This window comes from Phaseolus vulgaris, chromosome 11 (genome assembly GCF_051622355.1).
Source record: "Phaseolus vulgaris cultivar YP4 chromosome 11, ASM5162235v1, whole genome shotgun sequence".
In the NCBI taxonomy this organism is placed as follows: Eukaryota; Viridiplantae; Streptophyta; class Magnoliopsida; order Fabales; family Fabaceae; genus Phaseolus; species Phaseolus vulgaris.
This window is the reverse complement of record NC_143508.1, coordinates 36,445,869-36,473,215: the sequence shown is the minus strand read 5'-3', so window position 1 is coordinate 36,473,215 and position 27,347 is coordinate 36,445,869. Positions and strand designations below refer to the sequence as shown.

The 27,347-nt window shown below is 33.3% G+C and overlaps 1 protein-coding gene across 1 annotated transcript; it reads right to left on the bottom strand.

Annotated features, from left to right (window-relative positions):
- Window positions 1-1,614: 1,614 nt before the first annotated feature.
- Window positions 1,615-5,508, bottom strand: LOC137827804 (disease resistance protein Roq1). The gene is made up of 5 exons (XM_068634135.2): window positions 4,921-5,508; window positions 3,713-4,820; window positions 3,335-3,616; window positions 2,481-3,251; window positions 1,615-2,395 (listed from the first exon to the last, which is right to left on the bottom strand). The coding sequence occupies exons 1-5, from the start codon at window positions 5,403-5,405 to the stop codon at window positions 1,829-1,831; spliced, it is 3,213 nt and encodes a 1,070-aa protein (XP_068490236.2). The 5' UTR covers window positions 5,406-5,508; the 3' UTR covers window positions 1,615-1,828.
- Window positions 5,509-27,347: the final 21,839 nt, after the last annotated feature.

Genomic DNA, 27,347 nt, shown 5'->3' with positions numbered 1-27,347 from the left:
GGTGATTAATAATTTTTTTTTTATTTATTCGTATAAATTTTCATCTTTCAATTTGTTGGTTTAAATTTAATACTCCTATTTCTTTAGTGTTGTAATATTTTAACTATTAATTATTGAAATTTATATTGGCATTTTTAGACTGTATGCAGTTTCAGTAAAATGAAATTAATTATTTTTTAAAATAGATTTAAAAAGACATTATTTCTTCAATATTTGCAATTTAGTTGGACCTAATATTTTTATTGCGATTTTGAAACTAAATTTCAAGTTTTTTTGTTAAAGTACTTGGTTCAAAACTATAGCATATATTTTCAATTTTAATTTTTCTGGTTTTATATAAAAAAAAACATTTTGGCAGTTGTATATTATAATTAATTAATTTAATAATAATTAATAAAAATAAAGATAAAACATCAGTAAAAATTAAAATAATAATTTAGTTTTTCTTCGTATGTAGTGTACATATTTTTAATTTAGAATTTTTCTGGTTTTATAATAATAAAAAAATAAGCACGAGAGTAAATTTTCCTTAGTGTAAGACTTCTCTTCTTACAAAATCAATCATATCAATATTCTCACTCGTGGCATATTTTGTACCTTATTATATTAACAACTGAATTGTACTTAGTTTGATTTTTTTTGCTGGGCAAAGAATCTATTCACTAGGGCAGGGAATAAACATTGAATACTAAGGAATATAGCTTTGGGACAAGTTATACGCAGTAATAATGTAGTCTAACCCATTGAGACATTCTTTAATGATGTCTTCTGCAAATTTCAATTAAAGTCATTGTGAAAGATTAGTGAACAGATACAAAAATGGGCAAATTAGAAATATATTATTTGGTAAAGACAATTACATATGTTTAGGTGGAACTAATGGTGAAATCATTATCACCTATACCAGTAATATCACTGATCAAATTTTGCTTTGGCATAACTATAAAGACTAGGTGAGTGAAATGCTAGCAGTTTAAGATCACGAATGAGTAAAAACTAAAAGTTGCAAATAATGACCTTGCTTGCTAATCATAAATATATATATTTGAATGTTGTGGTGCACTTCTGTTTTAGAAGATGGAAGTCTAGTGGTAAGTGATTCAAGTCTTGTCCAAATATTTGTATTTGATTGGATGTTGTGATTGATAATAGAACTCAATCATGCAAATCTAGTCCTTATGTGCTTTAGATCACTCTGAGTTATCTTAAAAACAATCTCAAAATACTTCAGACATATCTCCTATGCACAATTTAGTTCTAAGCAAAAGACCAATCATATTAAATTTTTATAAAAGATCAAAACACTACTTTTAAACAAAAATTTGAAAACTATGTTTATAAATACTTTAATTATTTTATAATTTTGTCAATTTATTATTAAAACTATGTTAAATTTGTAAATTAAAACTATTTTAACTTTGTACACACATAATTATACTAATTTTTTAAATAACTCCTAAAAATCTAAAAGGAGATTATCAAGGCAATGTACATAATTTCTTATATTTACTTTTTTAGTTTTAGCTTTTGTTTACATTTCAATTTTCACATCTTTGAAAAGTGTAAAACTAGACACTTAGTAAAATGATATAAGGAGTTAGATTGCCTCAGTTATTTCATCCAGAAAAATGGATCAGTGCTACAAATTTTAACTTTAATATATCAGATAGAAACCATCATTTTGTCCTTAATAAAAAAACAGTAATTTATTAATAATTATGACCTTCGTAATATTTATTTCTGCATTAAATTTTACCTTAAAAGGATTCACATTTCTTTGATGGAGTGGTGGTTGAGAAGAAATTTGCAAGCTGAAGGCTCTCCATGGTTAATCACATTTCTTTGGAGATGAAGAATTTCCTCCGAAAAACATGTTTAAGTTTAATTGTTGACGATCCTCCTTAAATACCCAACGATACCCGCAATTCTTCACCACAACACGATAACCTTGACAACTAACCTTAATTCCAAATTCAACTCCATGAAGATCATGCATGGTATTTGGATGTCTTCTTAGAAGACGAATGAATTCTTCTCGAGAGTAAAACACTGTGAACAAGTGATCTAATTCAACTGTCACCAGATCCTTCTTGGAAAGTATATCAACTTCTGAATAAACTTTTGGCCAAAGGTAGACATTATTGACACCGTATGCAATAGTAATGAAATCAAAATGATGATATCCTTCACCCAAATTCATAGGATTTTCATGTGTGACAAATAGAACACAAATGGCAATACCTATCCAATTTGGGTCATCCATAACAGCAGATGGATCCACACTAATTGAATCACTTGCATTTTGTTTATTGAACCACTTTGGAATTTGAGTTCCAGGAATAACAATTAACATCTCACGTATCTCATATGAGAAAATAGGAGGCTGTAAGTAAACCTGAAACCACCAAATTCAAATTCAGTTATAGATAAATAGTGTACACAGAAAAAGTGATAAAGGAAATAAAGGATGGAGTTGTCACCTCAAGATTTTGCATGATCCAAGAAAAAAGTATGCCATAACAGTGTTCCGTATCACTCAACTTGGGGCAATCAAAAATGAATAATCCACTGTACATGCTGTCAATTATGTATCCTTTTATTGTCGGAAGCTCAGGCAAATATTTCAGTTCCTTGCAGTGTTCCAATCTCAAATTTTTAAGATTGGAAAGTTGATTGATGGTGCTTGGTAGTGTCACAAATTTGTTTCCCCCCAAATTTAATATTACTAAAGAACGCAAGTTCCCAATTTCATCTGGGATTTGAAGTAGATTGCAGAAGCTTATATCAAGATACGACAAACATGGGACACAAGACAAAGAAGACAATAACAAACCAAATGAATCTTGAGGTTTTGGTTGGGAGAAAAATTGGAAAGGCAACATTAGAAGTTTGTATACAGAGGATGTTGGCAATTGGATCACATTTGTATTTTTATCAACTTTCTCCAGATATTTTGTGTGCCTTGGGTCCATTAACATCTTACTATTTAGTAATTTTGAACAACCAGAGATACTTAAGCAATTAAGAGAACTGAGCCCAGATATGACATTCAGATTAAGGACAAGTTTTTTACAATTTCCCAAATTCAAATGACAAAGTTCTCTTAGAACAGCAATGGATGGATGAATCTCAACAATTTCTATACATCCTTCAAGATTGAGAATCGTAAGACGTGGAACCTCAGTTAAGTCTGGCACCTCAATAAGATTTTTTGAGTGACTCAGATCCAGCCATCTCAAATTAGGCAGACACTGAAAGTGAAACACAGCAATATATAGTACCTTTTGCTTTGTTCTAGAAAGTTGAGAAAATATGACATAACAATATATAGTACCTTTTTTCCTTCCCACAATTGTTTGATATGGCTATCCGGCAGCATTAGTTCTACAAGTTGATCTGGATGGAAAGTTGGTGGCAAAGACATGAAAGGAAAGTGATTCCAAAATAGATATCTCAGTTCATTGGAAATATAATTGAGAGTTCCAAAACAGTTCACATTTTGAAGAATGAGCAACTCTAGGTGATTCATTTTTGAGAGAGCATCCACTCTTATTCTTTCTTGGAGAAACTCTTCTTTGTCTTTGTCAATAACTATAGCTTCAACATTTCTGGCTTCCTAAAACATTTTATGGAGGAAAAAAATATTACAAATAATTTTATAAAGTTTTGAAAAATAACGAGCTAAGAATGTATATTAAAAGAATTATTTTACCTTATTTAGTTTCATGACTTTTTGGAAATCATTGTAACTCCATAACCTACTCCACTTTCCTGGTTCATTGAGGGCTTTTTCTCGGACAACACTCTTACCCAACTCTTTCAACAAGTCATGCATTTCAATCTCCCCTCCTCGACGACTTATAAGTGATTTCTCAATGAGAACTTTCATACCAATGTCAGGATAAAATTGTCGATATTCTAGATGCTTATTCACTTTTGACTCCCCAAAGAAATAATAACTGGATAAGAAACAAGCAATATCTAAAAATATTTCTTTCTCTAGATTCTCCAATCCATCAAAACTTATTCGCAACACATTCATGATATCTTTGTTTGGATTTTCTTTCATTCTAGTCAATGCACTTCTCCACTCAGAAACATCTCGATCAAGTAAAAATGAGCCCAATACTTTAATTGCTAATGGAAGACCTTTCACATACTTCAGAACATCAAATGCCAACTCTTTATATTCTAACTTGATATCGATAGATTTGAAAGCTTTTTTACAAAGTAATTGAAGAGCTTGAGTGTCATCCAAAAATTGAACATTGTAAACTTCATTTACTCTGTAATTTTGTAAGATACGACAATCTCTAGAAATTATGATGATTCTACTCCCTGCACCTAGATATTCAGGATGCAAACCCAATTTCTCTAATTGTTCCACTTTATCAACATTGTCAAGAACAACAAGCGTCTTTAAGTGACGTAGCCTAGTTTTCAACAAGATAGTTCCATAAGAAATATGGTGTATCTCAATATTTCCTTGATTTAGAACTTGACAAAGAAGTTGTTTCTGTGCAGATGTTGCTCCAAGATCCAAACAAATTTTGCTTAAATCATCAATGTAACAACAACCATTATATTGATGAGAGATTTTATTAAACAATGCAGTTACAAGCGTCGTCTTTCCTATTCCACCCATCCCACAAATTCCCACAAGTCGAACATTATCACTTACACTCAAATCAAGAAGTTCTTCCAATTGTTTAACACGAGAATGCATATCAACTAAATCATCTCCGAAACTCCAAATTTGATTTCGACCCAATATGTGGATTACCTTTTCAACAACGTTTTCAATTTCTTCATATTGTTGCCTGTGCAGCCAAAGTTCAATAATCACTAAGAGCTTAGTTAAGACTTTAAAAAACAAAATAAAATTATAACATATATAAAAGTATGATTATGTGTACTTACTTATTTTGAACATCCCACCCACAACGATCACTACATGTTTTGAGAGCTGCCCTCCATTTTTTTACCATTTCCAAGTCATCTTTGAACCTTTCTTCGTGTTCATCAAAAGCTTTTGCGAACTCCCCGGTCTGTTTTCGGACCTCAGAAGGAGTGACATCATAGAAAATAGGGAGCAAGCTTCGACCCGTTTCTTCAACCCATTCAACAATCTTCGTAAGCTCTTTCATGCACCATGTGGATGAAGCATAGTCCTTTGAGAAGACAACAATGAAAACTTGTGATCCTTCAATTGCGTACAAGAGCTCAGGCTCCAAGAAGTCCCCTTTCTCGATTGTTTGGTCATCTTTGAAGGCAACAACTCCTTTTCTCTGAAGGGCTGCAAAAAGATGATTTGTGAAACCGTTACGAGTATCTGCACCTCTAAAGCTAACAAACACATCAAATTTCTGAGCGTGTGATGAAGAGCTGCGTTTGTTGGAAGCCATTGCAGAAGGTGAAAACTCACCTGCTTAAAGAGATAATGCCCGTATACAATAGTACTCCGAAGGTATCAGTCGGAGTCAAGTCTTTATTTATTCAACAGATGATAAAGCGCGTGCAAATGAACCTCTATTTATTACTCTAGCTACCCGCCAGCGTATCTTAAAGAAGTCCACAACTCAATAAAAATATCTTTCTCTTTTTCACGGTTTGTCTTTCGATTCTTTACACTACGATAAGAACAATCTTCGCAAGCCATTAAACTTTATGGCTTTTACTATAAGTCATATTAATAATTTTCTTCATCTAATGACGTGATGAATCCCTTATTAATATTGAGCAACCTAAAAAAAACATATATGAAGTACCTATTCTAAAAGAATTAAAAGTCACACGGTATATAATTGTTGTTTAAACGTAGAATAAATAATAATTTTATAAGTGTAGTTTAAAGACTACTAAATACCACACTTTATAAAATCATTGATTATTTATACCACATTTTTTTAAAATATATGCATAACCAATAAAATTGTAGCTTAATAATAATAATAATTTTATAAGTGTGTATAAAAATTAGCCTAAAAAGGAAAAAGAAAACATTTTATAAAAGTGTTGCCCCCAAATAATAAAAATGTGGCTTTTAAGTGATTATTTTAAATTATATTTAACTAAAATTGTCTTTAATATAGACAATGATTTTTAAAACATGGTTAGTTTAGTCCACGTTTATAAAATTATGGATACTTTAAAGTATATTTAATTATTCCATTAATAAAAATAAAATTATAAAATATAAAATATTCTTTTCAATTCTAAATATATAATATATTTGCGTTATTTTTCATTATCCAACATATTTCCAAATCTAAATCACAAGTTTTCGGTGATTTATAAATCGAAATTCAAATCTTAGTTATAAAATTAAAATTTAAAATTATTATTATTATTATAATAATAGTTAATATTATTATTCGATGAACTCCAAGTTACCATTGCTGACCACGTTCTCGGATCACCCAAAGAGGAGCAAGTAAAAAAAAATTCCTTGACTTTTAGTGTCATGGAAATTTGTGTGAAGTTTTGCACTATTTTACTTTTGTATATCTATTTGCAAAATGCTCCAAAGGCAAGCCCACTAAGATACACTATAATACTTTTTCCAATTCTTAGTGTGAAAGTATATCAATTGATTCAGTGTCACTTTCACTTTCATTTTCACTTACAGTTCGTATAGTTATTTTTTGTTCATTGAAAGGTAACTACCATATCTGATGGAAGAGGCCCCAGCACCCAAAAGAGCGTCTAGGATCAACCTTGCATGAAAGACAACCAAGAGAGCGTCTAAGACCAACCTTGCATAGAGGGCACCCACAAGAAGCGTCTAAGCCACAAAAGAAGCGTCTAGGCCACACAAGGAGCGTATAAGAGAGTTGACATCCAAGAAGGGTGACGTCCAAGAAGGCCTAACAAAGTGTAACTTAGTCTTATTTGTGGTGTAAATAGCATAACCTTATGAACCTTTGTTTAAATTCTGCAAATTAGGATTAAGAAGGAGTTAACCTGGATTAGCTACGGTTTCTAGAAGCTCTCCACTAATCTAGGACGTCCATGTGCAAGTTAGGAGGCCATGTGCACCCATGTGCCATGTGCTCCATGTGCCTCCATGTGCTACTCTTTTGCATTTCATTTGGCTTGCATTTGCTCATCATTTAGGTCATCATTTCAGGTCCTCCTTAGCCTATAAAAGGAGGAGCCAACCTCATGTATTTCAAGATTGAATAGAGTATTGTTATGCTGCCAAATTTGAGCCATACACTACTCCTTGCCTAGCATCTAGGTTTTAATCTTCACTTCATCACCTTCAAAGGGGCTGACCGAACCTCCCCAATTCCCGACTCTCATGCACCTTCAAGGCACCCATACTTCCTAGGAAGGCCTTGCTTATCATCTCCTCCACAAGCTTCCGCAAGTTTCATCACCAAAACTCAAAGAAGAGCTCATAGGAATGCCATCATTTGGTATCAGAGCTATGGTTCTTCAAAGATGAGTATCTCACTAGCGCAGAAATGCTAATCAAATGCGGCTATTTTACATTTACAAATGCGGTTATAGAGCCGCATTTGATCAGCACGCAGTTGTAAATCAGAGAAATACAAATGCGGCTATAGAGCCGCATTTGTAAATGCGATTTACGAATGCGGTTATTTGAAATAACCGCATTTGTATATTCTTTTGAATGAGCTCGCATTTGTATATTCTTCTGAATGAGCTGGGGTTTTAGGGGCACGTTGTTGGTGAAGAGTGGAAGGGGAGAAGAGGAAACACGGCAGCTGCGGCGAGTGCGGCGGCGGAAGCGGCGAGAGCGAAATGCGACAGCGGCGGAAGCAATGGAAGAGTACACCTTCAAAATGCAGAGCGAAACCCATTAAAAACGAAAGCAATATGGAAAGCGAAAGCCATTGAAGTTCAATGCAATTGTTAGGAGCAATGGAAACAAGAGAATAAGGGGCAATGCAGTTACGTACCTTCGAAAATGAAGAACTTCGCAACCAGAGAAAACGAAGAACAGATATGAGCGCAAACGAAGAATGAACGAAACTGTTGAGCGCCTAAAATTTTTAGGGTAAAAACCATTTACAAATGCGGTTATTTAAATAACCGCATTTGTAAATCAAGCATTTTGATTTACAAATGCGGTTATTCAAATAACCGCATTTGTAAATGGAAGCTCTTGATTTACAAATGCGGTTATTTAAATAACCGCATTTGTAAATCAAAATAATTTCAAAAATGCCACCGCGTTTTTTACGAATGCGTTTAAGCGCTGAACCGCATTAAATAAGGAGCATTCTTTTCTTATTTTTGTACTAGTTCTCTTTGCATTTTTCTTTTTGAGTTCTTCTTTCTCCAAGTTGTTCATCTTTATTCCAAGTTGTCTTGCTGTTTTTGTGTTTTAATATGATTTGAATGCTTGTTTATTCATTTCAATCGGTGGGTTTTGTTCAAAATTGTGCTTGAACATCTATTTTCAATTTTGTGTAGGATTCTTGATATCTTTGTGTTGCTGTTTTTATTTTTAGGTATTCGAGTCTTGCTTGAAATTTCATTTGGGTCATATGATGTTCTTGAGTCTTTTCATTTTATGAATCCATAAGTTTTGTCTAAGTCATGTGTTTCCATATTTGTCAACAAATCCTAGTAGTACTCTTCTTGGTTTATTTGTTTCTTGTTTTTTTTTGTTGAATGCTTGATCTGAAATCTGCTGTGTTTTGATCCTTTGGTGCTTTTTTAATATTAGTTTGAGTTCATATTTGTGTGCTAGACCACACAAATTCCATCACATTAATTCCATTGTGTTTTTGTTGGTATATCATTCTGTTTTTGATTCCAGATTTCAGAATCCCCTGTTTTCACAAATCTATTTTGGCTGTTTTGCTTTATGAAAATTAAATACATCATAAGAAAATTCTGAGCCTCTGGATTTCACTAGATTGAGGTGTTAGCAAAAGAACAAAAACAGAATCAGTTGAAAAAAGGAAATAGAAAAAAAAGATAAATCTTACAAAAAAAGTGTGCAATCTTGACGCTACATCTAGAAGTTCTGAGCACTGATTTTAAAAAAATTATTAAAATTAATTGGTGCATGCGTTTGGAGTGAAACCAACGCCAAAAATTTGTTAATATCTTGATTTGTTTGAGTATTAATTTTCAGAAGCAGATATAAAAGAGCCAGCTCAGCATAAATCTTTAAAAGTCACGTATTCTGGACCACAACATTTTTTTTCAGTGGTGCTGATTTTTTTGTTTTTAAATCAAATCTAGTGCTATTCCATAGGTTCCTTTTTGTGTGCCATCCATTTATTTGAGTGCCTTTTTATTTGCTTGTCTAATTTCATTTGAACTCTTTCTAAGTTGTGTCACATTTAATTCCATTTGTGTGGTACTGTGTTTTCAAATTAATTTGTCTTGCTTTATTTCTTTGACCTCTAAGGTTTGTGGTGGATTAAATATCAATTGGTACTTGTTGAGTGGGAATTGACTTGAGGGGAGTCTAGCTTTGCTTAATAGGTGCTGGACTGAAGAATTTAATTACCTAATTCCAAGAGGATCAAAGGCAAGGGGCAGCAACAAACACATACTAAATACACCACACACCTTGGAAGGCCCAACAAGAAAGAAACAACAAAGGGAGTGCAATTAGAAAAACAACGAAGGGAGTGCCATTTAATTTCTTTGCAATTTAACTCTTGTTAATTACTTGTTAATCACACAATTAGACGGTGAATGTGTCTTCAAGGGCTCCAAGTGTCCAAGAAGCCCTACCTAGGGCCGACTAGCTTAAACTTTCAAGCTTAGCATTTGTTAATTGCTTTAATTACGCCAATTGCTTTTGATTAACTTCGCTTAATTGCTTTTGTTTAGCTTTGTTTAAAGATTTGATAATTTTGCTTGGGTTGTTAGATAGCTTGCATTGTTTCTTGCATTAAAAATTTGATTTCTACATCCTCATTGTGTTTTAAGTGATTTACTTAAAGAAAGATTTGTGTGAAGATCTTGAGGGATAGTTTTTGGCTAAGGCAAAGACTTGGTATTTAAGTAGTCCATTGTGACTCACCTCTCTTACCTGGAAAACTACCTTCATTAACTTCCTTCATCTTTCTTAAAGTAAAACATTTCTATACACAAAGTTCTAGTCATGTCTTCTAATTTTGCAAAGTCTATGGAAAGTGATGTGAAATCCATCAAATCCCTTTTGAAACAACTTGCAAAGGATGTTCAATTAATTTCCTATAGACAATTGGCGAATGAGACCAAAACTAATGAATTGACTAAAGCAAAGGATGAGAAGTCTCACATTTAAAAAAAAAAAATTACCTTCTCATGCATCTATCTCTAAAGATCATGATTCTTTTTGGGAGGGAATAAATGATTATTATCAAACACCCCCTAGAAGACATAGAAGAGATAGAAGAGAACAAGAAAGCCCAAGAGAGATAAGGGTAGACCTACCCCATTTCCATGGAAAAGAAAATGTAGAAGCTTGCTTAGATTGGGAAATGAGGGTAGAAAAATTGTTTGCTTCCCATAAAGTAAAGAAGGAAAGAAAGATACAAAAGAAAAGAGAGGAAGACGAAAGGGAAGCTAAAGAAAAAGAAAAAGAAAAGCCAAGTGAGGGGTGGTGTGAATCTAGAAAGAATGAGGAATATCTTATAACACCCCTTACAAGCATATTAAAAATAGAAAATCAAGATAAAACCCTTGAGAAACAAAAGGCGTGGGAAAAGAGTGATCCTTCCCACAAGGTCCTTTAACAAGAAAGAAAATTTGAAAATACCTTTGAAAACATGCTTCTTGTTGAAAAACCTAGCCTTACCTTTTGTGAAGGAACACTTGCAAGCATAGTCATAAAAGAAGAAACCTTAAAAGAGGCTTGCATAGATAAATATGTATTAGTTTACTTTGAATATATGAGATATCACCCACAAGTGAAGGTCAAGTTATCTATAGGCAACTACCAAGACGATTTTTTATGTAAGGTAGTACCTAAAGAAACTTGTCATGTCTTATTGAGACAACCATTGCAAAATGTTAAAAATCCCACGATCAATGGTCGTATCAACGAGACTACCTTCACACATAAAAAAGAAACTCTTCATGAAGGAGAACTCATGGGACAAAATAGAGTTGATAAAACTCTAGAGCTTTTAAAGGGAAAACTTTTGTCACCCATGAGAAAAGATGTTCAAAGACATTACCCTAGATACATTTCTTGTTTTAAAAATACACCTAAGGTGATGTCTCATGAGCTCTATACTCCTTTACCTTTTGCAAATAACCCTTGGGAAGACATAAACCTCGATTTTATCTTAGAGCTTCCTAGGACAACAAAAGGTTTTAATTCCATGGATATGGATAAACTCTTCTCTAGAGAAGTGACAAGTTTCCATGGTTTATCTTCAAGCATAGTGTTGGATAGAGCTCCAAAAATTAAAAACCATCATTTGAGGATTCTCTTGGAAAAACTTGAAACTAAGTTGTCCCCTATAAATTCTTATCATCCTCAAAAGCATGGTCAAAATACATTTGAAAATCTAGCTCTTTCTACTATGCCTAGAATAATCATAAAGGACAAACACAACTCTAGAGATGAGCATACATACCATAAAGTAGTTCACAAAACTACTTATATTTCTACTTTTGAGGTTATATGTGGGCTAAATCATCTTTCTCCTTTTAAATTGTTACCATTTCCTATAGGATTTGTGCCTAAAGAGAAAGTAACCACAATTGAACATTTTAAAATGCATAAGATGATTAGAGAACACATACAACAATCAAAAGAGAAATATTGTACAAAGTTGCCAAAACCAAAAGAAAAACAAAAATGGCAACATAGTAAAGTTGATTTTCAAACTAACACCTATGCTTTATTTGATGATTCCCATAGGTGGACGTTTGATCCAGGAGGACAAGCCTTGACGAAGCAAGAGGCTGCTATTCGAGATCAAGTCTGTAGATATGAGGATAGATCTTCTCAAGAAGGAGGAGACGATGGACACCATCCAGCCACACTCATCCCCCTAGTTGAAGAAAAAACATTGGATTTGAGGACAAATCCTTTTCAAGAGGGAGGGGATGATGGAAGAGGCCCCAGCACCCAAAAGAGCGTCTAGGACCAACCTTGCATGAAAGGCAACCAAGAGAGCGTCTAGGACCAACCTTGCATAGAGGGCACCCACAAGAAGCGTATAGGCCACACAAGAAGCGTCTAGGCCACACAAGGAGCATCTAAGAGAGTTGACATCCAAGAAGGGTGACGTCCAAGAAGGCCCAACAAAGTGTAGCTTAGTCTTATTTGTGGTGTAAATAGTATGAACCTTTGTTTAAATTCTGCAAATTAGGATTAAGGAGGAGTTAACCTAGATTAGCTACGGTTTCTAGAAGCTCTCCACTAATCTAGGACGTCCATGTGCAAGTTAGGAGGCCATGTACACCCATGTGCCATGTGCCTCCATGTGCTACTCTTTTGCATTTCATTTGGCTTGCATTTGCTCATCATTTAGGTCATCATTTCAGGTCCTCCTTAGCCTATAAAAGGAGGAGCCAACCTCATGTATTTCAAGATTGAATAGAGTATTGTTATGCTGCCAATTTTGTGCCATAGAATATTCCTTGCCTAGCATCTAGGTTTTAATCTTCACTTCATCACCTTCAAAGGGGCTGGTCGAACCTCCCCAATTCCCCACTCTCATGCACCTTCAAGGCACCCATACTTCCTAGGAAGGCCTTGCTCATCTCCTCCACAAGCTTCCGCAAGTTTCATCACCAAAACTCAAAGAAGAGCTCATAGGAATGCCATCACTATCATTAGTGCAAATAATGCCTTTTACAACAACATATTAGGTCGGTTAAATGAAAATCGATGTAAACAAAAATACGATGACATTTTTGTAAATATTTGACACATATTACACCGGTTGGACTATCCAAGCAGTGTAATATGCCCTGCTCAGAGAAAAAAAAAAGGCTTTTAAAAGATAAATAGATTGTAATAAGAACTCCACAACAAGAAGCTTCATCTTTTAGTTAAGAAAACAATAAAGAAATGCAAATAGCACAAACAGAAAAATTCATTACATAATTGGTCAATATCGGTAATAAAAAATGTGAAGTATATAAACAACATAAATTTTGGTCTACAAATCAAGATGAAATACATATAGTCGAATATAGCTATCCAGGAACAAAAAATAATAATATTTTAAATTTTTTAGAACAATCTCTTTTAGATCAACATATAAAGGATGAATATAATTTTATTCACTTAGGACTTATTCAAGTTGCTGCAAAACTTATCTATATTAATCATGTTAAGAGATATCATACTTAAAAAATTTAATGATTCGGTAATTGCGATATTAGAATGTAATTTACATGATGACCCAACCTTCTTTAATTGCTATCCAAATTTTTCTATGAACATTAAAAATGAAAAAACTAGTAATGCAATAAAACCATATATTAAAACTCCAAATGAGATAATAGATAAAACAGTTTGTCCTATACAAATAATTTATAGAATCTATTATAAAGTTACAAAGATAAATTATAACTATAAGGCTCTATAAGATCCCTTCCAAGAGATAAAACTATATTAGTAGAGGCAAACCATAGAAAATCTTCAATTCAAATCTCTAAAAGATTAACTCATGAAGAAGTAATTAGGAATATTCCTGAAGAATGAGTACTAGAAGATATAATAGAAGAACCAAAGATTTATAATACTCAAATAAGAGAAATAATTCAAGATGGTACAAATATTAGGCTGAGAATAAATAGGTCATCATTGCTTAAGATAAAAGAACCGCAAATGATAGGTCAACCATCCAGACACTCCGTAGACGGATCCACAATAAATCTAGATTTGCGAGGATTAGATAAAATTACTCCAAAAATAAGTAAACCAATATATGAAGAATCGAGAAAATCAGAATCCCTTCAATACTCTCCAATAGATTCACAAGTATTAAATACTTTAATAAAAGAAGAACCTAATTGTGTAGATAAGCAATCGATTGGAGAAGATTTTAATGCTGAATATAATAAAGAAAGAGTAAGCTGGTATTTTAATCACTATTCTAAAGAACAAGAAGAGAAAATTAGAATAGAATTTTACAACTATCTAAACCAACCTGAGATAAATCTTTATTTCTTCGGCTCGCATATTATAGTAATATTCACAATTTAGATTATCCCTTTAATAAAACTATATGCCGATTAGAAAAAACAAGTAATACTTGGAAAACAATAAATAATGAACTAATAGTGTGAGAATATCCTCCACACCAAAGTATTACAACCAACAAAGGATCTAGAGATAAAAGCCAGTCCGTACAAAGATATCAAAAGCGAAAATAAAAATGTAGAATTAAAATATATTAAAATATTACACTCTCAATTCAAATACTGTCTTAAAGGTAATGACCAAACAGTTAACTAGAATAGAAAATAAAGCAGCACCATCAGATATTCCAAGTAGTTCAAAGTTACCTGTAAAATCGATATATAAGTTATTTAATGTCCCACGAAAAGAATTGGATTCTTTAAGGTTAAAAAATGATACCGATTTAAAGATTGAGGAACTTAAAAAGAAGTTAGAAGATCTAAATAAAACTTCCATAAATACATTAGAACTTTTAACAAAATAAGAAATTATCCAAAATTTAGAAATTTCTATATCTTAGACCTATTGCTGCTGATGTACAATTTGAAGAAAGAGGAGAATTAGTACAAAACTCTCTTTCAGGAAATGAAATCACAAATGTAACTTAGACGAATTAAGTGAACAAGCTATATTAGATTTAACATGTCAAATGACTATGGCTGCTACTGCGCATAAAACAAAAGGTTGTAGTGATAAATCCGCTGCTATAGAAATAGTACAAGGATTTTGATACAAACTACAACAACCAGGAGATGACTAAGGACACATCAAACATTTCTCAAAAAAGATTATTCATCTCAGTATACAAAGTCAGACCCCACTAAACCTCGAGAGAGCATCAACATAAGAAGAACCAGATATAAACCACGATATTAGAAGTTTTTCCTTCTTGTCTTTCCACAGGAGAAATTATGTTTGTAACTAATTTGGGCTCACTTTGGGGGTCCAAAAAGAAAAATAGGTTAGAGTAGGTTCACATAACATAAAAGGGAGTGTACTTAACAAAATGAACTTGAACTAAGCCCACTTTTCAAGATAAGGCATCTAGATTTAGGAAAGTTGACCTACCTTCTAGAAGACCTAGCAAAGGGGCAATTTTGACCATGGTCAACCCCCTTGGTTGCCCCTCCCTCTTTTCCCATTTTACCTTCCCCATCTTGCCCACTAAGGCACTCATTCCTATAAATAGGGTGTCTTGCCTCATGTATTGAGACATTGAATTTGAATAGAAAAGAAACACTGCTTGAGTGAGTTTTTGAGTCTGAGTACTTTGGGTTATATGGGTCTTATCTTGGGTGGATAACATCTCAAGTGGCGGCTCTTGCATCACTCATCTTGGAGTTCATATGCTCCAAGGGGCGTGACAACTTCCATACTCCATAACTTTCTCTGTCTCTTCATCTTTTCCTTTTGTTTCCCTTTGCTTCCTTCTTGTGCCTTTTTCTATTTCTTCTCCATTCTCTTATCTTCTTTTAATTTTCGGTTCATACCTTGCCATCTTCTTCTTATTGTTTTTTATTTTCCGCTCTCTTTGCATCATCCACACCATATATCTGTGTTTTTCTCTTTGCCCTTCTGAAGTGAACCTTCACACTTACTTAACCACTTGGTTAAGTTTGTGTTTAGTGGGGGATCTTCTTAGGGTTCTCACCTTAAATTGCTAATCTAAAAAATCTTAACAAAAGTGAAACCTTTAAAATGTGCAATCTAAAATCAACTCACATAAGATTTACTGGCCAATTGAAAGGTTGGTGGGATAACCTATGTACAGAACAAGATAAAGTAGCTATACTCAATAGTGTAAAAACTGAAACTAATCAAGAAGATGTTGTGTCCACTTTAATTTATTCAATAATTCAAAATTTTGTAGGAGACCTAAATATATTTAAAGAAAGATAAGCCAGTCAATTGGCAAACATTTACTGTCCAACAATGTCTGATTATAGATGGTACAAAGATAACTTTTTATCTAAAATAACCTTAAGAGAAGACGAATTTGCAGGATTTTGGAAAGAAAGATTTCTAGCAGGATTACCAAAAATCTTTTTAGAAATAGTTAAAATGAATCTAGAAAGACATTATGGTAAACCAATAGCCTATGATTCATTAACTTATGGACAAATACACAATATGGTAATAGATACAGGAATTCAAATTGTTGATCAAGAGTGATCAAGTGCTTTGAAGATTCCAAATCCAAGGTGTTTGATGAAAGGCTGGTGTTGTTGCTGTGTTTGGGTGGGATTTGGGTAGAATAAAGTGTGATCCACTCCCTTGTTGAATCTAAAACTAATGTGAATTAAAACCTTTTTGAAATTAAGTATTTTTCCAACTAAGTGAAAAACAACCTGTTGTTTTGTCGAATCAATCGGTTGTTTTACTCTTAGGAGTTTTTGAAAAAGCTTGAAAGGTGTTTGGTTTGGATGACTTAACTATCAAACCAAAACAATCGGTTGTTTTGTGGTTTCAACCGATTGTTTCTTTGAAAATCCTAACAAAATTCAATATTGAATGGTGAATCTGTTTTAAATGTTTTCTAACTGAATACGCTCCTTCATTAAATGCTTTGACCAATCTTTGGAACATATAAATGGTTTGTTAATGTTTTCAAACAAGTAAGAGACAGTTTTAAGAAATTGAGTTTTGACAGATTTGATTATAAGATTTCAAGATTTACATCAAGCTTTGGATTTTCGAGAGAGAGTGGAATATGATTGCAATTGTATTCAATTCAAATTGTATTGTGACCAGGTGTAATTCTTTCTATACCTTATGTATTTCTGGTGTTGTGTTGCCAAGGAGTATTGTGTGTTCTTGAGGTGTTCAAGATCAATACTCTTGGTGTGGTTTTCCAAAGGTAGTGTGTTTCTTGAAGGGTTCAAGGTCACTACTTTGGTGGTTTGTGTTTTGTAATCTGGTTTGATTGCTTAGTGGATTACCCAATGGTTTCTGGGGACTGGATGTAGCTCTTGGTTTAAGAGTGAACTAGTATAAACTGTTTGTGTGATTCTCTCTTACCCTGAACTCACTTATATTTTGTTTTAAGCTTAACTGATATAAACAACCGATTGTTTCGAAGAAACAACCGATTGTTTTTCTGTGTATTGCTGTATAACTACTTGAGTTCTTGGCTAACTTGATTCCTGTTCTGGATTTATACAAAGAATTTCATTAAACCAGAAATTTTTTTCAAAAACCCCTTTTAAACAATTCACCCCCCTCTTGTTTAAGGCCATATATTCTAACACAAATTTGTACAAATTTTAAATTATTGAATAAACTTAGAAAATAAAGTATGATAAATAAAAGAGAAATTGATACTTTCTGCCAACAATATGGGAGGGAACCAATTAGAGCACCTAGTGCTAGAAAAAAGAAAATAATTAAGAAACAGAATAAAATAGGAAGAAAAATTTATAGAAAGCCTTATAACAAAAATAGGCAGGTTACCATATTTCAACAGGATAAGCCAACAAGAAAACCCAAATATAAAAAATTTAAGAATAAAGAAAATACGTGTTGAAAGTGTGGAAGGGCAGGACATTATGCAAATAGTTGCAAAGTAGTAAAAAAGATAAATCAAATTAAAGATGAAAAATTAAAACAAAGTTTACTTAATATATTAATTAATTCAAATACTTATGAATCATACAACTCTATAGAATATGATAGTGAGTAGAATTAGATGAAATAGAATATGAAAGTACTAGTGAAAATTCAGAAGAGGAAACTGAAGAAAATTATTGCTTAAGACCTGATTTATGTACCTGTACAAATTGTAAGAGTATAAATATGTTAACTAAAGACCAAACAACTATTTTAATATCAATAATAGACATATTAGAAGAATCTCCCTTGAAAAATGATTTTTTATCACAATTAAACAATTTAGTAAAATAGAGTGAAAAATCGCAACAAAAGGTAGAACCCATAAATATGAAAGATATCCATAATAGATTTAAACCACATAGTCATCAAATAACTATAAAAGACTCACAAGAAGAAATTAAAAATCTTAAACAAGAAATACAATTATTGAAAGAAAATGATATTTCATTAGAGTATAGATTATTAGAATTAGAAGGAAAAGAAATAATAAAATATCTAAATAAACAAGATACTCATTCAAATCAAAATTATATAGAAGAGAATAATGCATAAACTTATATTAGTATGTTATGTCTAATTGCCACCCATAAATATGACATAATGAAGTAACCCTAATAATCAAGGAAGAAACTTTTAAATGATAGCCTTAATAGACTCAAGAGCAGATATTAAATGTATTCAAGAAGAAATAATACCTACTCAATATTATGAAAAAGCCATAGAAAAAGTAATTAGTGTTAATGGAAAAAAATAATATTCAATACAAATTATCTAATGCTAAAATATGTAAGAATACAATATGTTATAGTACTTCCTTTAAATTAATAAAAAATATGAATACCATAATGATTCTAGGAACTCCCTTTTTAACATTATTATATCTTTTTCAAGTAACATAAAAATGATTAATAACTCAAATCTTAAGGAAAGAAATATGCTTAAAATTTATAAAAACCCCCTTAGAACCTGAGAATTAAATCTATTAAGAGAACCTTCAATATATTATATAGAAAGTAAGAAAAAACAAATAAATTTATTAAATAACGAAATTACATTTAGTAGAATAGAGGAGCAACTAAAATCACCTAATCGTAAAAACCTTATTAAAGATTATGAAGAAAAAATAAAAATGAAATATGTGAAACAAATCCCACAGCCTTTTGGCACAGAAAAAAAATATTGTCTCATTACCATATATAGATAATTTTGATAAGAAACAAATACCTACAAAAGCTAGACCGATACAGATGAATCAACAATATTTGCAATATTGAAAAAAAGAAATCCAAGAATACTTAGATAAAGGATTAATAAAGGCCTCAAAATCACCTTGGAGTTGTGCGGGGTTTTATGTGATGAAAGCCTTAGAAATAGAACACTACAAGAAAAATTCATTTTAGCTTCCAACAAAAGGTGGAGGTTGATAAGTGCCTAAATTCAATAATATTTCATATTAAAATATAGACACTTTATTTGAATAAGAGCATTTTATTCCCAAATTTGGTGTTAATTGTAGGTTTCTAGGGAAGAATGGAGATTTGGACTAAAGAAGAATGATATAAGCTTAAAGGAGAAAGCTGGAAGGGCCGAAACGTATAAAAGAGAGAAAAAAAGTTCAATTTAGCAACGGAGATTCTCGCTTAAGCGAGAATGCGTCAGATACATTGGGCCATTTTATGTTTTTATCATTAAGCCCATTAGCGTGATGCAGGAAGTCACCTAATCCTAGTGAATTAGGTTAAATAGGGGGCTAGAGGCACAACCCTAGTGTGCCAGATTGAGAGGAAGACACCATTGAGTGAATTGTAACCAATTGGGAGAATGGAAGGTTCTAGAAGTATGCGTGACTAATTCTACCATTTGGGATTGAGATTAATCTGTTCGAACTCTTACGTATTGAGTTGATATTGAAATATGATATAATAGTCTGTTCTTGATTGATTATTGGTATTGTTGTTTTGCTTTTAAATAGTTGTGACATGTTTGAGAATCTTAAATCTGACTGGAAGGTATTTTTAGGATTCTGACCTAAACAACAGGACTTATCATATTTGAGTGCTAGAAATAGACTTATCATATTCTAAGTTGTTTTTATAAATATGTGAGAAATTGATATCTAGGAAACATTCTTAAGAATTTTATATGCGAGAATTCGATATAAATGAATTTTCTACAGGCATCAATTTCAATCAAAGAACTTAATGTTTTCATGCAAATTAAAATCTATTGGAGTGAGAAAAGATGAAACCCAATCCCTATTCTTCCAATTGAAGCAAAAAAACTCTTTGATTTGTTTTCCTGATAATTCTTGCCATTATAACCATTTTAAACCAACTTTTTATTGTTCTATTTTATATTTAGAGAATATTGTACTTGAAAATTCAATTGTTCCTTATAGGATTGATATTTGTCCTTAGGGACATATTATTACTTCTGACAACACGGTGCACTTGCTGTAAAAAGTCATCAGAGGCTATAAAAAATAAGCCACTACCATGGGTGAAGTCTACTCAAGTTGGACACAAAAATAAATGTCAAATATTGTGTCCATAATGGACACCTTTAACTCACACTAAAAATTATTAAAACAATAATAATAAGTTAATGTCTAAAATGGGGACACAAAGTAGATGCAATGAAAAAAAAATTAAGTGACAGAATAATATTGTCTTGAATTGGGACACAAAGTGGATGCAAGTTAAAAATGATTAAAATAATAATAATAAGTTAGCGTCTATAATGGAGACACAAAATGGATGCAAGTTAATATTTTATTACATTTAGCGTAGGTCTAGGCGACACCAAGGTGATGTGGATGTTTATTGTCACCTTAGCCCATGCTAAGTTATTTAATGAGAAAAAAAATAAAACATTAAAACATTTTTGTCTCACATTTTCAAACTCATAATCTCGAAATTCCTCCCAAAAACCCTACATCTTCTTTGTGACCATTTCGTTCTCCTTAAGTGCATTTTACTCATATTTATTTCTCAGGTAGTGTCCCCAATGGCAACAATTTACTCACATTTGTTTTCTCACGCAGTATCCCCAACGACGATGCTAAGTTGAATTATTGTTGGAGATCCCATATCGACTAGGGATTAGGACATTTCATAGTATGTAAGTGGGTGCAAACCTAACTTTATAAGCTGGTTTTATGAGCTTGAATTACGCTTAAAGTCCACCTCTTAATATGGTATCAGAGCCATTTCAAGCCTATCCTAGCGATTGTTTGTTGGCCTTATCAGGCCACCCGCTATCGGGCTGTTATCGGACCACCCATAATATATAGTCCTACGCACGAGTTGGTAGTCTCGACGTGAGGTGGGTGTTGGAGATCCCACATCGACTAAGGATTAGAATATTTCATAATATGTAAGTGGGTGCAAACCTCACCTTGTAAGTTAGTTTTGTGAGGTTGAGTTAGGCTTAAAGTCCACTTCTTAATAATTATTTAATTTTATACCCATTTTAGTGTCCCCAAAACCTACGCTATAGTTAAATAATATATTTTTCTTTATGTAGGCTTAGCCAACACCACCTTGTAAATTTGTGTCCCATTGGAGGTCGTTGATAAGTGTCTAATTTCAGTAATATTTTATATTAAAATATAGGCACTTATGAGTATTAATTGCTAATTTACATATAAAATAATCCCTAATTTATGAATTTATACCTTTTTACATTTTTACATTTTTTATGATCTTTAATTGAATAATAACATTTTATTCCCAAATTTGCTGTTAATTGAAGGTTTCTAGGGAAGAATGGAGATTTTGACTAAAGAAGATTGAGATATGCTAAAAGGAGAAAGCTGGAAGGCCCAAAACGCACAAAAGAGAGAAAAAAGTCCAACTCAGCAACGAGAATGTGTCAGATTAATTGGACTACTTTTATGTTTTATCATTAAGTCCATAAGTGCGACGCATGAAGTTACCTAACCCTTGAAAATTAGGTTAAATAGGGGGCTAGGGGCAACCCTAGTGTGCCAAATTGAGAGGAAAAAACCATAGAGTGAATTGTAACTCAATTGGGAGAATGGAAGGTGCTAGAAGTATGCGTGGCTAATTCTACCCTTTAGGATTGGGAGTAATCTGCTCGAACTCTTATGTATTGAGGTGATATCTTATATTAAAATATTCAGTTCTTGAATGATTATTGGTATTGTTGTTTTACTTTTATTTTTCCGTGACAAATTGAGAATCTTAAATTTGACTAGAAAGTATTTTTAGGGTTCTGACCTAAACAACAATACTTAACATATTTGAGAGCTATGAATAGACTTGAAATGTTAATTGCTATTAACGTCTGAGCACTAGTGCAGATAAGTTAAACAAATGCGGCTATTTTAAATTTACAAATGCGGTCATAGAACCGCATTTGATCAACACGCATTTGTAAATCTGGAATTTACAAATGCGGTCCTATGACCGCATTCATAAATCACATTTACAAATGCGGTCATTTTAGGTAACCGCATTTGTATATTATTCTGAATTAGGGAGTGGGTTTGGGGTTTAGGATTTATGAATGCGGTCTTGGTAAAAACCGCATTCATAAATGACTATTTACAAATGCGGTCATTTACTAAGACCGCATTTGTAAATGCGAATTCACTATTTACAAATGCGGTCTTGGTAAATGACCGCATTTGTAAATAGTGCTTTTTTTTTTTTGGTACATCCTTTTTTGTGCAGAAACCATATATTTAAATAACCTGCATAATGATTAAACCCAGCCAGACAAATACAAAAATGTAGTAACCAATTGAAATCATCAAAATGTACATTTACAAGTGATCAAATTACATATAATAAAACCACTAATATTGTTTACTTATGCTAGAGTTATAAAAATTAATGAAGTATGTGGACCAAGAATCTCTAACATATGAAATGCCTTCCTCACTCATTGGTGTTTCTTCTGTGAATAACTGCATTGCAAAGTTGACATAAATTAGTTTCTAGATATATATATGTTCAAGAATTATAAAAATGATTTAACATATACCTCCTTCCAACCAGTTTTAACACCTAGTCTTATAATGGTAATCATCCATTGCATAATGTAATAGCCACACTCATAGCTTCCTGGTTGTTTATTACACTATATAATTCAATAAAAAGTAATATGTTAGTATATTGATAAACAATGATAATAGAGAAAGAAAAAAATTACAAACCTTTACTCTTATGTAGTTCAAATTATTTGAACTGGATCGACCTTTTAGGATGTTTATATCCACGCCATGAACTGGTTAATACAAAAAACCTCGTTAGTAGATGGTTAATTAGTAACATATACAAAGTTAAGTTTATACTATACTTACGTATCAATGATATCCTTAAATTTTGTGGGCATCTTCTTGTGTAGGGAACAGAACCACACAGCAGTCTTATCAACCATTGATAAGACAAGTAACTGCCAATGATGCCTATATGATCATTGAAAAGAGTTAGTAAATATTTAAAACATGAAATAATAATAATTGATGACATATAATTAAACTTACTCATTAATGTAAGGGCATAAATAAATTTGTTTTCCCTCTTTTTCCAGGATGTTAGTGATGTATGCTTGAGTCTCAGTTGAGTTTGGTCCAACGGGATTAGTATATGCAGGATCTACGAATCCATACATATTTTCCTTCCCCTCAGTGATACAGACTCTATGCAAAAACCTACAAGTTTTTAGTTAAAGCATAATCAATAATAATTTAACATAAAGTAAATTGAATAATAGGTAAAGATACTTACATCATAAAAAATTGAATTATACTTATATTGAGCTCCTGGTTCCCAGATATAAATTCTGATAAATCTGTGTTGTAAATCATCAATGGCAGTTCAGTGTTGATTTGAAAAAATGTATTATCCCACGGAACTGGAAAAGGATCATTGCCAATCTGACTAGCAATGAGACGTAGGGAAGCCATAGGATCGTCAACTGGAACCTCACGCTTCTTTTTCGGAGTTGGTGGCTGAAAAGGTTCCTACAAGATAAACAACATTTGTATTAAATTATATGTAATATATAAATATAAATAAAAAATAATATAATGAAACGAAATTATTACATGAGGTTCGGGCATAGATCGAATGAGCTCTCTGGGCCAGGCAACGAATGTCTGAAATGCATCGGCCACAGTGGTTACCTCATCTGAAGGTAGTGGAACACGAGCATCAGGAAATCGTACTTTTTCAACTGTTACCTTCGCCACATCAGGGGAGAGAGGAACGTTATGTAAGGTGGTGGCGTTTTTATAGACTTTTCCAAGTGCCACCACCCGAGGAAGTTTGCCGCCCACTACCAGTAGCTCACAATCCTCTGTCTGCCCATTGATATCATCCCCTGATGTTGGAGGAGCCGCACAACTCCCCTTTGTGCTCTTGGGAGTGGGACTAACAAGGGCTTAGCACAAACTTGTTGCGATAGAAACTCTTGTCGCATTCGATCATTCTCCTTTTTCATCTCCAGCCACATCAAACCAGTCTCCTTTCTCATCTCCTCCATTATTTCTTCACGTAACTTAGTCTTCATTTGAGTTTCCTTCTTGGAGGAGGAGGATGGCTGTCGTTCTGAAACTCCAAAATAAAGTTTAATTCCGACCCCTTGTCCAGCGGCACGAACACGACCAGAGTGTTCAGGTCGTCCAATTGCTTCAACCAGGATATCGTGACGACCTTCAACAACAAATGTACCGTCGGATTCCAAGGAATCCTGCAAGAGTACACAAAAATCATATTTTCAATCATTAATATAATTAATGCTTTAAAAAAATTGAAAATAACAAAAATAACTTACAATTTTTTCGATTATAACCCCGGATTGCTTGGAACTTGGTGCACCCGACTTTTTAATTCGGGCCCTCTTCCATTTTTCATGGCGAAAAGATGGTGGAGGAGAAGTGACCCCTGTTTCCACATTCTCAGAATACGTCCCCTGTTGAGATTTCTCCTTTTCCACCATCAGTGTTTGCTCAAGTTTTCTATACCCCGAACGAGACATAACGTGCGGGGTAAGATTCTTCAAAGCTATCTCTTGAGCTTTCTTCCGACGATCCTGTCATAATTGAAATAAACAAACTGAAGTAAATAAGATAAACTTATTAATGTTATATAAACAAAAAAGTTACTTCACTTACCATCCAAGCCTCATTTTCACGGCTTTCTCTAAAAAGACGCCATGTCTCTTCAATATGTTGGTACTTTAAACATGGATTTTCGTCTTTAAGGTCGCCAAAAATGTATCTCGAAGTAAGTCTTGACTTAAAGGTACGAAATTTAAGTGCGATATTGGATAATATCTTTGATCGAAGCGGTTCCACATCAGGAATGTCAAAGTTTGCCTAGAAAATAACATCATCAAATTAAAATTAATTAATCAATATTAAAAAGCATTATATGATAACAATAATAATGTAAAGCTTACCAGAACATCCTCCCATAGCATGTTCCGATCAACCAATGAAACCTCATCCCATGAATTAATCAAAATGGAGAGCCTCTCACGAGAAACAACTCCAAGATAGCTCATAAACTCATCTGCCTTAGGACCAAAAGCCACTCCAGTGTTGACGTCAATGTCAACATGTGTCTTCTCACCAGCAGCACGTCTCAATGCAAGACGCTTCAATCTAGTAGGTCCTCTACTGCCTCGTCCAGATCGAGGTCTGTCTGGAGTCTGGTCGTCATTCATGTCTCTGTTAAAAAAATTAGGTAACAAACATTAGTTAATGTGCATCGAATTAAAATCATATAAAAATAATACAAAAAATTCTAAATGTTTATTTACATGTTGCATGTGGGTTGAATGTTTATATGTAAATTCCTTCACTATGGTCTTTACGGGTTGCATGTACATCATCAAGTACATCGTCATCTTTATTAGTTATCATTGGTGTGAATGAACGAGTTTCGCCATATTCAATATCATCTATGGCTTCCCCTTGTTTTTTCCCGTGTAAAACGACATACCAATGTTCTGACGTAGGATCTTTCACATAGAAAACCTGAGATGCTTGTTGAACCATTATAAATGGCTCATCTCGATACCCTATCTTTCGAAAGTCCACTAGTGTGAATCCTGATTCATCAATTTTAACCCCACTTTTATTATCAACCCATTTACACTTGAAAAATGGAACGGAAAACTTAGTGTAGTCAATCTCCCATATCTCTTCTATAAACCCATAGTATGCCATTGATCCAAGTACTGGACTTGTATCTTTCGAAGTCGAAAACTGCATTGACTCGGCTTCAAGAGTAACACCAGAATTTTGAACTGTACTCTTTTCATCCAGGGACTTCGTGTAAAATATACAATTATTCACTTCGTACGCTGTACATGAAATGACATCAAACTTCAATCCAGCAGCCAACCAAGTCAAGGTCTCTGATGCCGTTGAATCCTTGAACACCTCATCTTTAAACCAAGGCATGAAAGTTCTATTATGTTCCATCAAGACCCATTTCTCTGCTTGTCTTGGGTTATTTGCCTTCACAATGGCTTTATGAGCTTCTATGTAAGGTACAACTTCATCTGTGTTATTCAATATGTACAAATGTGCTTGCAAGACTTCTGATCGAGATTTGCTTACAATATTCACATCACGTAAACATTTACTTGTAGAACGCCTGTGGTGCCATGAATTAGCTGGAACACCTATTGGATTTGCTTTTGTCATGTACTCTGAACAAAATTCAATACTTTCTTCAGCTATGTACCTTTCAATCATTGAAGCCTCTGGACGATAATGATTTTTCACATAACCTTTCAAAATTTTCATATACCGCTCAACAGGATACATCCATCTTAAGTACACTGGTCCACACAATCTAACCTCTCTTACCAGATGCACCACTAGATGAGCCATGATGTCAAAAAAAGACGGAGGAAAAAACATTTCCAATTCACACAAGATAACAACAATTTCATTTTGAAGTTCATCTAGTTTTGAGGGATCAATGACTTTACAACAGATGGAAGAGAAGAATGAGCACAAACGGGTTATGGTGTGTCTAACATTTTTTGGTAAGATCGGTAAGATCCCACGGATAGCTACCGGCAACAACTGTTGTATCAAGATGTGACAATCATGAGACTTCAACCCAATTAACTTCAAATCTTGCATTGACACTAGACTCTTCACATTTGAGGAATGTCCTTGTGGCACTTTCACACCCTTTAGACATTGACAAAAACTAATTTTTTCATCTTTTGACATTGTGTAACAGGCTGGGGGCAAATATGTACGCTTACCCATTTGTATGGGTGCCAACTCGCCGCGTATGTTCATCTCAATCAAATCTAAACGAGCATTTAGACCATCCTTCGTCTTCCCGTTAATGTTAAGAAGTGTACCAATTAAGCTATCACACACATTCTTCTCAACATGCATTACATCTATACAATGTCTGACTTCTAACCTCGACCAGTACGGAAGATCAAAGAAGATTGATTTCTTCTTCCAAATATTTGTCACAGATGACTTTTTTTTGGACTTGCCGAAGGTGTGGTCTATGTTATTTACCTTTTCGTAAACCTCAACACCGGTTAATGGAGTTGGTGGACCACTACCCTCTTGGTGTCCATTAAAGGCTTTTTTCAA